The 15122-nt window shown below is 45.1% G+C and overlaps 1 protein-coding gene across 1 annotated transcript in view; it reads right to left on the reverse strand.

Annotated features, from left to right (window-relative positions):
* Positions 1–4426: 4426 nt before the first annotated feature.
* Positions 4427–15122, reverse strand: part of LOC137324103 (uncharacterized) — an 18003-nt gene continuing 7307 nt past the window's right edge. The window contains exon 2 of the mRNA XM_067988244.1: positions 4427–8313. Within this exon, the coding sequence (XP_067844345.1) occupies positions 7802–8313 (512 nt within the window). The 3' untranslated portion in view covers positions 4427–7801. The remainder of the gene's footprint in view (positions 8314–15122) is intronic.

The raw sequence follows: 15122 nt of genomic DNA on the forward strand, positions 1-15122 counted from the left end.
CTTTCCAGTGATTCGTGGATCTAGACAATAGTTCAGACAAAGAGACACACAGTTACTCGGTAGTTTCGTTAATCAAGGTGATTTATTCATGACTTAAAAAATGCAAATAAGCATGAAGCAACTCAATCAATACAAGGATCACTCCATCCAATTCCCACAAGCAGGCAAAAGGCAAAGCAAGTAACAGGTACAACCTTTAGAATGCATCAAGGCAGTCAGCAGTCCCAGTCCACAGTATACAGGCCGGTGTGGGATTGATCATATCAGAGTATACCGCCCAGTGTGGGATAGATTATATCAGAGTATACCGCCCGGTGTGGGATAGATTATATCAGAGTATATCGCCCAGTGTGGGATATATTAAATCAGAGTATACCACCCAGTGTGGGATAGATTATATCAGAGTATACCGCCCAGTGTGGGATAGATTATATCAGAGTATACCGCCCGGTGTGGGATAGATTATATCTGAGTATACCACCCAGTGTGGGATAGATCATATCAGAGTATATCGTCCAGTATGGGATAGATCATATCAGAGTATACCGCCCAGTGTAGGATAGATTATATCAGAGTATACCGCCAAGTGTGGGATAGATTATATCGGAGTATACCGCCAAGTGTGGGATAGATTATATCAGAGTATACCACCCAGTGTGGGATAGATTATATCAGAGTATACCGCCAAGTGTGGGATAGATTATATCAGAGTATACCACCCAGTGTGGGATAGATTATATCAGAGTATATCGTCCAGTGTGGGATAGATTATATCAGAGTATACCGCCCAGTGTGGGATAGATTATATCAGAGTATATCGTCCAGTGTGGGATAGATTATATCAGAGTATACCGCCCAGTGTGGGATGGATTATATCATAGTATACCACCCAGTGTGGGATAGATTATATCAGAGTATATCGTCCAGTGTGGGATAGATTATATCAGAGTATACAGGCCAGTGTGGGATAGATTATATCAGAGTATATTGTCCAGTGTGGGATAGATTATATCAGAGTATACCGCCAAGTGTGGGATAGATTATATCAGAGTATACAGGCCAGTGTGGGATAGATTATATCAGAGTATATCGTCCAGTGTGGGATAGATTATATCAGAGTATACCACCCAGTGTGGGATAGATTATATCAGAGTATACCACCCAGTGTGGGATAGATTATATCAGAGTATACCGCCAAGTGTGGGATAGATTATATCAGAGTATATCGTCCAGTGTGGGATAGATTATATCAGAGTATACCACCCAGTGTGGGATAGATTATATCAGAGTATACCGCCAAGTGTGGGATAGATTATATCAGAGTATATCGTCCAGTGTGGGATAGATTATATCAGAGTATACCACCCAGTGTGGGATAGATTATATCAGAGTATATCGTCCAGTGTGGGATAGATTATTTCAGAGTATATCGTCCAGTGTGGGATAGATTATATCAGAGTATACCGCCCAGTGTGGGATAGATTATATCAGAGTATACCGCCCAGTGTGGGATAGATTATATCAGAGTATACCGCCCAGTGTAGGATAGATTATATCAGAGTGTACCACCCAGTGTGGGATAGATTATATCAGAGTATACCGTCCAGTGTGGGATAGATTATATCAGAGTATTTTAGCCGGTGTGGGCTAGATTATATCAGAGTATACCACTCAGTGTGGGATAGATTATATCAGAGTATACCGCCCAGTGTGGGATAGATTATATCAGAGTATACTGGCTGGTGTGGGATAGATTATATCAGAGTATATCATCCAGTATGGGATCGATTATATCAGAGTATACCACCCAGTGTGGGATAGATTATATCAGGTATACCACCCAGTGTGGGATAGATTATATCAGAGTATACCACCCAGTGTGGGATAGATTATATCTGAGTATACCACCCAGTGTGGGATAGATTATATCAGAGTATACCACCCAGTGTGGGATAGATTATATCAGAGTATACCACCCAGTGTGGGATAGATCATATCAGAGTATACCGCCCAGTCTAGGATAGATTATATCAGAGTATACTACCCAGTGTGGGATAGATTATATCAGAGTATACCGCCAAGTATGGGATAGATTATATCAGAGTATACAGGCCGGTGTGGGATAGATATCAGAGTATATCGTCCAGTGTGGGATAGATTATATCAGAGTATACCACCCAGTGTGGGATAGATTATATCAGAGTATATCGTCCAGTGTGGGATAGATTATATCAGAGTATACCACCCAGTGTGGGATAGATTATATCAGAGTATACCACCAAGTGTGGGATAGATTATATCAGAGTATACAGGCCGGTGTTGGATAGATTATATCAGAGTATATCGTCCAGTGTGGGATAGATTATATCAGAGTATATCGTCCAGTGTGGGATAGATTATATCAGAGTATACCGCCCAGTGTGGGATAGATCATATCAGAGTATACCACCCAGTGTGGGATAGATCATATCAGAGTATACCGCCCAGTGTAGGATAGATTATATCAGAGTATACCACCCAGTGTGGGATAGATCATATCAGAGTATACCGCCCAGTGTAGGATAGATTATATCAGAGTATACCACCCAGTGTGGGATAGATTATATCAGAGTATACCGCCAAGTGTGGGATAGATTATATCAGAGTATACAGGCCGGTGTGGGATAGATTATATCAGAGTATATCGTCCAGTGTGGGATAGATTATATCAGAGTATACCGCCAAGTGTGGGATAGATTATATCAGAGTATACAGGCCGGTGTGGGATAGATTATATCAGAGTATATCGTCCAGTGTGGGATAGATTATATCAGAGTATATCGTCCAGTGTGGGATAGATTATATCAGAGTATACCACCCAGTGTGGGATAGATTATATCAGAGTATATCGTCCAGTGTGGGATAGATTATTTCAGAGTATATCGTCCAGTGTGGGATAGATTATATCAGAGTATACAGGCTGGTGTGGGATAGATTATATCAGAGTATATCATCCAGTATGGGATAGATTATATCAGAGTATACCACCCAGTGTGGGATAGATTATATCAGAGTATACCACCCAGTGTGGGATAGATTATATCAGAGTATACCACCCAGTGTGGGATAGATTATATCTGAATATACCACCCAGTGTGGGATAGATTATATCAGAGTATAGCACCCAGTGTGGGATAGATTATATCAGAGTATACCGCCAAGTGTGGGATAGATTATATCAGAGTATACAGGCCGGTGTGGGATAGATTATATCAGAGTATATCGTCCAGTGTGGGATAGATTATATCAGAGTATACCACCCAGTGTGGGATAGATTATATCAGAGTATACCGCCAAGTGTGGGATAGATTATATCAGAGTATACAGGCCGGTGTGGGATAGATTATATCAGAGTATACCACCCAGTGTGGGATAGATTATATCAGAGTATATCGTCCAGTGTGGGATAGATTATATCAGAGTATATCGTCCAGTGTGGGATAGATTATATCAGAGTATACCACCCAGTGTGGGATAGATTATATCAGAGTATACCACCCAGTGTGGGATAGATTATATCAGAGTATATCGTCCAGTGTGGGATAGATTATTTCAGAGTATATCGTCCAGTGTGGGATAGATCATATCAGAGTATACCGCCCAGTGTAGGATAGATTATATCAGAGTATACCACCCAGTGTGGGATAGATTATATCAGAGTATACCGCCCAGTGTGGGATAGATTATATCAGAGTATATCGTCCAGTGTGGGATAGATTATATCAGAGTATACCACCCAGTGTGGGATAGATCATATCAGAGTATACCGCCCAGTGTAGGATAGATTATATCAGAGTATACCACCCAGTGTGGGATAGATTATATCAGAGTATACCACCCAGTGTGGGATAGATTATATCAGAGTATACCACCCAGTGTGGGATAGATTATATCAGAGTATACAGGCCGGTGCGGGATAGATTATATCAGAGTATACAGGCCGGTGTGGGATAGATTATATCAGAGTATATCGTCCAGTGTGGGATAGATTATATCAGAGTATACCACCCAGTGTGGGATAGATCATATCAGAGTATACCGCCAAGTGTGGGATAGATTATATCCGAGTATACCGCCAAGTGTGGGATAGATTATATCAGAGTATACCACCCAGTGTGGGATAGATTATATCAGAGTATACCGCCCAGTTTCGGATAGATTATTTCTGAGTATACCACCCAGTGTGGGATAGATTATATCAGAGTATACCGCCCAGTGTGGGATAGATCATATCAGAGTATACAGCCCAGTGTGGGATAGATTATATCAGAGTATATCATCCAGTATGGGATAGATTATATCAGAGTATACCACCCAGTGTGGGATAGATTATATCAGAGTATACCACCCAGTGTGGGATAGATTATATCAGAGTATACCACCCAGTGTGGGATAGATTATATCAGAGTATACCACCCAGTGTGGGATAGATTATATCAGAGTATACCGCCCAGTGTGGGATCGATCATATCAGAGTATATCATCCAGTATGGGATAGATTATATCAGAGTATACCACCCAGTGTGGGATAGATTATATCAGAGTATACCACCCAGTGTGGGATAGATTATATCTGAGTTTCTCACCCAGTGTGGGATAGATTATATCAGAGTATACCACCCAGTGTGGGATAGATTATATCAGAGTATACCGCCCAGTGTAGGATAGATTATATCAGAGTATACCACCCAGTGTGGGATAGATTATATCAGAGTATACCGCCAAGTGTGGGATAGATTATATCAGAGTATACAGGCCGGTGTGGGATAGATTATATCAGAGTATACCGTCCAGTGTGGGATAGATTTTATCAGAGTATACCACCCAGTGTGGGATAGATCATATCAGAGTATACCGCCCAGTGTGGGATGGGTTATATCTGAGTATACCACCCAGTGTGGGATAGATTATATCAGAGTATATCGTCCAGTGTGGGATAGATTATATCAGAGTATACCGTCCAGTGTGGGATAGATTTTATCAGAGTATACCGCCCAGTGTGGGATGGATTATATCAGAGTATACCGTCCAGTGTGGGATAGATTTTATCAGAGTATACCGCCCAGTGTGGGATGGATTATATCAGAGTATACCGCCCAGTGTAGGATAGATTATATCAGAGTATACCACCCAGTGTGGGATAGATTATATCAGAGTATACCACCCAGTGTGGGATAGATTATATCAGAGTATACCGTCCAGTGTGGGATAGATTTTATCAGAGTATACCACCCAGTGTGGGATAGATTATATCAGAGTATACCGCCAAGTGTGGGATAGATTATATCAGAGTATACAGGCCGGTGTGGGATAGATTATATCAGAGTATATCGTCCAGTGTGGGATAGATTATATCAGAGTATACCGTCCAGTGTGGGATAGATTTTATCAGAGTATACCGCCCAGTGTGGGATGGATTATATCAGAGTATACCGTCCAGTGTGGGATAGATTTTATCAGAGTATACCGCCCAGTGTAGGATAGATTATATCAGAGTATACCACCCAGTGTGGGATAGATTATATCAGAGTATACCGCCAAGTGTGGGATAGATTATATCAGAGTATACAGGCCAGTGTGGGATAGATTATATCAGAGTATACCGTCCAGTGTGGGATAGATTTTATCAGAGTATACCACCCAGTGTGGGATAGATTATATCAGAGTATACCGTCCAGTGTGGGATAGATTTTATCAGAGTATACCACCCAGTGTGGGATAGATTATATCAGAGTATACCGCCAAGTGTGGGATAGATTATATCAGAGTATACAGGCCGGTGTGGGATAGATTATATCAGAGTATATCGTCCAGTGTGGGATAGATTATATCAGAGTATACCGTCCAGTGTGGGATAGATTTTATCAGAGTATACCGCCCAGTGTGGGATGGATTATATCAGAGTATACCGTCCAGTGTGGGATAGATTTTATCAGAGTATACCGCCCAGTGTAGGATAGATTATATCAGAGTATACCACCCAGTGTGGGATAGATTATATCAGAGTATACCGCCAAGTGTGGGATAGATTATATCAGAGTATACAGGCCAGTGTGGGATAGATTATATCAGAGTATACCGTCCAGTGTGGGATAGATTTTATCAGAGTATACCACCCAGTGTGGGATAGATTATATCAGAGTATACCACCCAGTGTGGGATGGATTATATCAGAGTATACCACCCAGTGTGGGATGGGTTATATCTGAGTATACCACCCAGTGTGGGATAGATTATATCAGAGTATACCGCCCAGTGTGGGATGGGTTATATCTGAGTATACCACCCAGTGTGGGATAGATTATATCAGAGTATACCGCCCAGTGTGGGATGGGTTATATCTGAGTATACCACCCAGTGTGGGATAGATTATATCAGAGTATACCGCCCAGTGTGGGATGGGTTATATCTGAGTATACCACCCAGTGTGGGATAGATTATATCTGAGTATACCACCCGGTGTGGGATGGATCATATCAGAGTATATTGTCCAGTGTGGGATAGATTTTATAGAACACTGCCCAGTGTGGGATGGATTATATGGAACACTCTCCAGTGTGGGATGGATTATATGGAACACTGTCCAGTGTGGGATGGATTATATGGAACACTGCCCTGTGTGGGATGGATTATATAGAACACTGTCCAGTGTGGGATGGATTATATGGAACACTCTCCAGTGTGGGATGGATTATATGGAACACTGTCCAGTGTGGGATGGATTATATGGAACACTGCCCAGTGTGGGATGGATTATATGGAACACTGCCCTGTGTGGGATGGATTATATGGAACACTGTCCAGTGGGGGATGGATTATATAGAACACTGTCCAGTGTGGGATGGATTATATGGAACACTGTCCAGTGTGGGATGGATTATATAGAACACTGTCCAGTGTGGGATGGATTATATGGAACACTGTCCAGTGGGGGATGGATTATGTAGAACACTGTCCAGTGGGGGATGGATTATATAGAACACTGTCCAGTGTGGGATGGATTATATGGAACACTGTCCAGTGGGGGATGGATTATATAGAACACTGTCCAGTGTGGGATGGATTATATGGAACACTGTCCAGTGGGGGATGGATTATATAGAACACTGTCCAGTGTGGGATGGATTATATGGAACACTGTCCAGTGGGGGATGGATTATATAGAACACTGTCCAGTGTGGGATGGATTATATAGAACACTTTCCAGTGTGGGATGGATTATATAGAACACTGTCCAGTGTGGGATGGATTATATAGAACACTGTCCAGTGGGGGATGGATTATATAGAACACTGTCCAGTGTGGGATGGATTATATGGAACACTGCCCTGTGTGGGATGGATTATATGGAACACTGTCCAGTGGGGGATGGATTATATAGAACACTGTCCAGTGTGGGATGGATTATATGGAACACTGTCCAGTGGGGGATGGATTATATAGAACACTGTCCAGTGTGGGATGGATTATATGGAACACTGCCCAGTGTGGGATGGATTATATGGAACACTGCCCTGTGTGGGATGGATTATATGGAACACTGTCCAGTGGGGGATGGATTATATAGAACACTGTCCAGTGTGGGATGGATTATATGGAACACTGTCCAGTGGGGGATGGATTATATAGAACACTGTCCAGTGTGTGATGGATTATATGGAACACTGCCCAGAAGGGGAGGGAAATCACAGGAAATACCATGGTTGGAATGAGGAATTTCCAGCCAAACGCTGCCCCTTCTCCAGAGTAAACTGCCCCCTCCTCAGTCTCCATTCTGTATTTGGCTTGAATTGAAATAAATGCTGTTAAACTTTGGGATTTTGTTGTCCAGCTCAGTTAACCTGGTGCAGACTCTCGTGTCCCACAGCAGCTCCTTCTCAAAGCCCTCGAGTTGGATGAAGGTGAAGATATCCTGCAGACGGTCTTTTATCCCAGACATCCCATAGAAGGTCTCCTCAGTGCACTGATTGCGCAGAACCTCCACCTTGCACTGAATCTTGGACAGAAAGCTCAGATGCTGCTTCACCTTCCGCTGAGCATCGAACAGCTCATCCGACTGTTTCTTCATCATTATCACTTTCCTTTCCTTCTCTCTCAAATTCTCATGTTGGGCCTGTTTTATCCTCAGTTCCGTTATCTTCAGGTAGCACTGCTTCAGTTCCTGCTTCTGCTTGTCACGTTTCACGGATAAACTTCCCTTTACTTCACTCGTGAAATCAATCAAAAGCTGAATTCGCTCAATTTCCTTGCTCGCACCGAGAATCAACGGGATCCCTGGCCGGGAATGAATGGAACAAGATTAGAGACAGGGGAGAGTGAATGGGACAGGGGAGAGTGACAGGGGAGAGTGAATGGGACGGGGGAGAGTGACAGGGGAGAGTGAATGGGACGGGGGAGAGTGACAGGGGAGAGTGAATGGGACGGGGGAGAGTGAATGGGACGGGGGAGAGTGACAGGGGAGAGTGAATGGGACGGGGGAGAGTGACAGGGGAGAGTGAATGGGACGGGGGAGAGTGAATGGGACGGGGGAGAGTGAATGGGACGGGTTAGTGACAGGGGAGAGTGAATGGGACGGGGAGAGTGACAGGGGAGAGTGAATGGGACGGGGGAGAGTGAATGGGACGGGGAGAGTGAATGGGACAGGGGAGAGTGACAGGGGAGAGTGAATGGGACAGGGGAGAGTGACAGGGGAGAGTGAATGGGACGGGGGAGAGTGAATGGGATGGGGGAGAGTGAATGGGACGGGTTAGTGACAGGGGAGAGTGAATGGGACGGGTTAGTGACAGGGGAGAGTGAATGGGACGGGGAGAGTGACAGGGGAGAGTGAATGGGACGGGGGAGAGTGAATGGGACGGGTTAGTGACAGGGGAGAGTGAATGGGACGGGGAGAGTGAATGGGACAGGGGAGAGTGACAGGGGAGAGTGAATGGGACAGGGGAGAGTGACAGGGGAGAGTGAATGGGACAGGGGAGAGTGACAGGGGAGAGTGAATGGGACGGGGGAGAGTGAATGGGACGGGTTAGTGACAGGGGAGAGTGAATGGGACGGGGAGAGTGAATGGGACAGGGGAGAGTGACAGGGGAGAGTGAATGGGACAGGGGAGAGTGACAGGGGAGAGTGAATGGGACGGGGGAGAGTGACAGGGGAGAGTGAATGGGACGGGGGAGAGTGAATGGGACGGGTTAAGGTCTCGAAACTCTTCCCATGGAGAACAGTGTGAAGGAGGGGAATGATTCACAGCCTGACAGGCCATGACGTGAATGCTCCTTCCATGGCGGTAACCATCTCTACACCAGCCAATAGAGCCTCCCGCCATGGCTGATCTGTAACGGAACTCCATCTACCCGCCTTTGATCTCATATCCCTTGATATCCCTCATCCAATAAAAGTGGTCTTTTTCTCACGAACTGTGGAGATCTTCCTCTCCCAGCCTCACTTTCCTCACTAATCCGATTGATCCTTTTCACCAGGACACGGAAGACTCTTTGCTTTAGGTGAAGAGCATTTGGCTGCACCTTCTCCCCCCACCCCCCAAAACTGGTCCCAGTGTTCCCGGAATCTGAAACCCTCCTTTCTACACCAACCACCGACATCACATGTTCACACGCCTAATCTTTCCCTCCCTGTCCAGTCCAGTGTGCAACACTGGGAGAAATCCAGAGAATATCCCCATGGAATTCCTGCTCCTTAATCTACAATTTAGCTCCTTAAAATCCATTTGCAGAAACCTTGAAACCTTGACCTCGATGTCATTGGTTCCCATTTATCCCACGACCTCTGGCTGCTCGCCCTCCCATTCCAGGACCTTTTGTATTCGCTCTGAAATGTCCCGAAATCTGGCACGTGGGAAACAACACACCAATCAGGACTCTGGATCATGTCTTCTAAAGCAACTATCTACCCCCTGACTATAGAAGCCCCACAATCGCCACTCACCCATTCTCACTCCCTGTCCTGTTTCCCCCCACCCCCGGGGTATCCGCTCACTCCCCGGGGCTTTGTCATGTTTGCCCTCCTTTTTGTCCACATCATTTAGACAAATCCAGCTCCACAGGTGGTCTCCTGACCACCGATCGATCGCCCTGTCGATTCCTGACCTCTCTGCTGATGGTCACCTGCTCCATCTAACGCCCTCCCTCCCAGTGCTGGCTCCTGTGGCTGGGTGAGATCGCCCAAGTCTACAGCGTTTGTATTATTGTGTAAATTGTTTCTCAGCTGTCATCAGGAGCGTGGATCAAATCAAGGAGCCCCCTCCCCTTCAGACGGTGGCAGTGGCCAAAAGGCAGCAATGACCAGGGGTACGAAGGACAAGAAAAGAAAGTCGATGGTGCCGCGCCTGTTTTTCAGGCACTACATGGGCGCCTAAGCTTCCAATATGGCGGGCGGGCTGCGCTCACTCATTACGAGCCGAAGTTCGCCGCCCGCCATATTGGTAAAGGCCAAAAAGATCATCGTTCAGGGTCGAGACAGAAACAGGTGTTAGACCTGTGTATTTGCAAATACAGGGGCAGTACGCCTGTTTGAGGCTCCCTGTGCCCCCCCCTGTGAGACAGCTGGCCCGGCTGTGTTCAGGAAAACCAGGTCTACATGCGGCCTAACAGGAGGCACTTAAAGTGGCCACTGCAGGCCGCCACCAACAGGGTAAGTGTTTAAAATATACTCACCTGGACGTGGGGCCGGGAGAAGCAGGACTCATTTAGATAAGGACAAGGCCCAATATCGGGTGCTGTGTGTGTTTCTGCACAGTGTGCGGATACACAGTGTGATCTGCTGAGGGTTTGGTGAGTGTGGGAGTTCGGTGCAGTGGGGGAAGGAGGTGCTGCTTTGTCTTGCTTTTCCTAACTTTTTCCCCAGAGCGGCAGTGGGCCTGAGAGTAGAAGACTGAGATTGGGGAATAAAAGCAGCAGCAGACCTGCAACAAGAGACAACTACTGTGCGACGTCACAGGTGAGGCAGGAGAGTCCGAGAGGTCAGCGCAGTATAAAAGGAGAGACAGAGAGCGGGAAGAGAGTCTGAGAGTCTAAGGCAAGTCGTGGCAGCACAGCTCGCACCCGTGATATGCTCCTCCTGCACTATGTGGGAAGTCATGAACACTACCAGTGTCCCTGGCAACCATGTGTGCAGGAAGTGTGTCCAGCTGCAGCTACTGGCTAACCGTCTTTCAGAGCTGGAGCTGCAGGTGGATTCACTGTGGAGCATCCGCGATGCTGAGATTATCGTGGATAGCACGTTCAGTGAGGTGGTCACACCGCAGGTAAAGATTACGCAGGCAGAAAGGAAATGGGTGACCGCCAGGCAGAGTATAAGGACTAGGCAGGTAGAGCAGGAGTCCCCTGGGGCCATCTCCCTCTCAAACAGATATACCACTTTGGATACTGTTGGGGGAGATGGCTTATCAGGGGAAAGCAGCAAGAGCCAAGTTCGGGGCACCACGGGTGGCTCTGCTGCACAGGAGGGGAGGAAGAAGAGTGGCAGGGCTATAGTGATAGGGGATTCAATTGTAAGGGGAACAGATAGGCGTTTCTGCGGCCGTAAACGTGACTCCAGGATGGTATGTTGCCTCCCTGGTGCTCGGGTCAAGGATGTCACGGAGCGGCTGCAGGGCATTCTGGAGGGGGAGGGTGAACAGCCAGTAGTCGTGGTCCATATTGGTACCAACGACATAGGTAAGAAAAGGGATGAGGTCCTGCAAGGTGAATTTAAGGAGTTAGGAGATAAATTAAAAAGCAGGACTTCAAAGGTAGTGATCTCAGGATTACTACCAGTGCCACGTGCTAGTGAGTATAGGAACAGGAGAATAGACAGGATGAATGCGTGGCTGCAGGGATGGTGTAGGAGGGAGGGATTTAGATTCCTGGGACATTGGGGAAGGTGGGACCTGGACAAGCGAGACGGGTGACACCCGAGCAGGACCAGGACCAATGTCCTCGCAGGGGTGTTTGCTAGTGCTGTTGGGGAAGGTTTAAACTAGAGTGGCGGGGGGATGGGAACCTGAGCGGGGAGTCAGAAGGGAATAAAGTTGAGAGCAGCAAGAGAGGGGAAGACCCAGGGGAATTCTACAATACAAATAGTACAAACAGTTGTTCAAGAACAAGTGAGAGGGAAAAGCGTAGAGCAGCGGAAAGAAAGTGTACTTTAGGCACGACAGATAAAATAAAAACTAGAAGGCGTAAGGCAATTAACCCAGCATCAAAGCTGTGGCAGGGGGTTGGGAACCTGAGCAGGGAGACAGAGGAAAGCGTGTCAGGAAGGGACAGAAGGTATGGAGTAAAAGGTAAAGTGTTAAAAAAGGAAAAAGCAGGAACTAAGTGGCACAAAACATATTTGAAAGTTCTTTATCTGAATGCACGTAGCATTCGTAACAAAATGGTCGAGTTAATGGCACAAATAACTACGTATGGGTATGATCTTGTGGCAATTACAGAAACATGGCTGCAGGGTGACAACGACTGGGAATTAAATATGCCAGGGTATTTAACAATCAGGAAGGACAGGCAGGAAGGAAGGGGAGGTGGGGTGGCTATGTTAATAAAGGAAGGAATCACTGTAATACAGAGAAAAGATATTGGGACAAAGGATCAGGATAATAAAACAGTTTGGGTAGAGATAAGGAATAATAAGGGGCAAAAAACACTCGTGGGCGTAGTATATAGGCCTCCTAATAGTTGCAACTCTGCTGGAAGAAGTATTAATCAGGAAATAGTCGGGGCATGTAATAAGGGAACAGTTATAATTATGGGGGATTTTAACTATCATATTGACTGGACAAATCAAATTGGGCAGGGCAGCCTTGAGGAAGAGTTTATTGAGTGTATTAGGGATGGATTTCTTGAGCAGTATGTAACTGAACATACAAGGGGGCAAGCAACCTTGGACCTGGTCCTGTGTAATGAGCCAGGATTAATTAATAATGTCCTAGTTAAGGATTCCCTTGGAATGAGTGACCATAACATGGTTACATTCCATATCCAATTAGAGGGTGAGAAGGTTGGTTCTCAAACAAGCGTGCTGAGCTTGAATAAAGGAGACTATGATGGTATGAGAGCGGAATTGATTAAAGTGGACTGGGAAAATAGATTAAAGGGTAAGATGGTACATGAGCAGCGGTGTTCATTTAAGGAGTTATTTTACAACTTTCAAAAAATATATTCCACTGAGGAAAAAAGGGTGTAAAAGAAATGACAGCCATCTGTGGCTAAGTAAAGAAATTAAGGATAGTATCCAACTAAAAACAAGGACATATAAGGTAGCCAAACTTAGTGGGAGGATAGAAGATTGGGAAGTCTTCAAAAGACAGCAAAAAGTAACGAAAGGATTGATTAAGAAAGGGAAGATAGATTATGAAAATAAATGAGCAAAAAATATAAAAACAGATAGCAAGAGTTTCTACAGTTATATAAAAAGAAAAAGGGTGGCTAAGGCAAAGGTAGGTCCCTTAGAGGATGAGACCGGGAAATTAATGGTGGGAAACATGGAGATGGCAAAAATGCTGAACAAATATTTTGTTTCAGTCTTTACAGCAGAGGACACTAAGAATATCCCAACACTGGACAAACAGGGGGCTCTGGGGGGGAGGAGCTAAATACGATTAGAATTACTAAGGAATTGGTACTCAGTAAATTAATGGGACTCAAGGCGGATAAATCCCCTGGACCTGATGGCTTACATCCCAGGGTCTTGAGGGAAGTGGCAGTAGGGATTGTGGATGTTTTGGTAATAATTTTCCAAAATTCTCTGGACTTGGCAAAGGTCCCGGCAGATCGGAAAACTGCCAATGTAACACCGTTATTTAAAAAGGGTCGTAGGCAGAAGGCTGGAAATTATAGACCAGTTAGCCTAACATCTGTGGTGGGTAAAATTTTGGAGTCTATTATTAAGGAGACAGTAGCAGAACATTTGGATAAACATAATTTAATAGGACAAAGTCAGCATGGCTTTACAAAGGGGAAGTCATGTCTGACAAATTTGCTTGAGTTCTTTGAGGATATAACGTACAGGTTGGATAAAGGGGAACCAGTGGACGTAGTGTATTTAGACTTCCAGAAGGCATTCGACAAGGTGCCACATAAAAGATTATTGCTCAAGATAAAGAATCACTGGATTGGGGGTAATATTCTGGCATGGGTGGAGGATTGGTTATCTAACAGGAAGCAGAGAGTTGGGATAAATGGTACATTCTCGGACTGGCAACCTGTAGCCAGTGGTGGCGTTGTTAGTAAAGGAGGAAATCAATGCAATAGTGAGGATGGATATTGGCTCGGAAAATCACGATGTGGAATCTGTATGGGTGGAGCTAAGAAACACCAAGCGGCAGAAAACGTTGGTGGGGGTTGTCAATAGGCCCCCAAACAGTAGTGGAAATGTAGGGGAGGGCATTAAACAGGAAATTAGAGACGCATACAAGAAGGGTACAACTATAATCATGGGTGACTTTAATCTACATATAGATTGGTCAAACCAAATTAACAATAATACTGTGGGGGAGGAATTCCTGGAGTGTGTACGTGATGGTTTTCTAGACCAATACGTTGAGGAACCAACTAAAGAACAGGCGATCCTAGACTGGGTGTTGTGCAATGAGAAAGGAATAATTAACAATCTTGTTGTGCGGGGTCCCTTAGGGAAGAGCGATCATAACATGATAGAATTCCTCATTAAGATGGAGAGTGAAGTAGTTGAATCCGAAACTAGGGTCCTGAATCTAAATAAAAGAAATTACGAAAGTATGAGGTGCGAGTTGGCTATGATAGATTGGGGAACTTTACTAAAAGGGATGACGGTGGATAGGCAATGGCTAATATTTAAAGAACGTGTGCAGGAATTACAACAATTATTCATTCCTGTCTGGCGCAAAAATAAAACAGGAAAGGTGGCTCAACTGTGGCTTACAAAAGAAATTAGGGATAGTATTAGATCCAAAGAGGAGACATATAAAATTGCCAGAAAAAGCAGCAAGCCTGAGGATTGGGAGCAGTTCAGAATTCAGCAAAGGAGGACAAAGAGATTGATTAAGAGGGAAAAATAGAGTATGAGAGTAAACTAGCAGGGAACATAAAAACTGACATAAATATGTCAAGAGAAAA

This window comes from Heptranchias perlo, chromosome 8 (genome assembly GCF_035084215.1).
Source record: "Heptranchias perlo isolate sHepPer1 chromosome 8, sHepPer1.hap1, whole genome shotgun sequence".
In the NCBI taxonomy this organism is placed as follows: Eukaryota; Metazoa; Chordata; class Chondrichthyes; order Hexanchiformes; family Hexanchidae; genus Heptranchias; species Heptranchias perlo.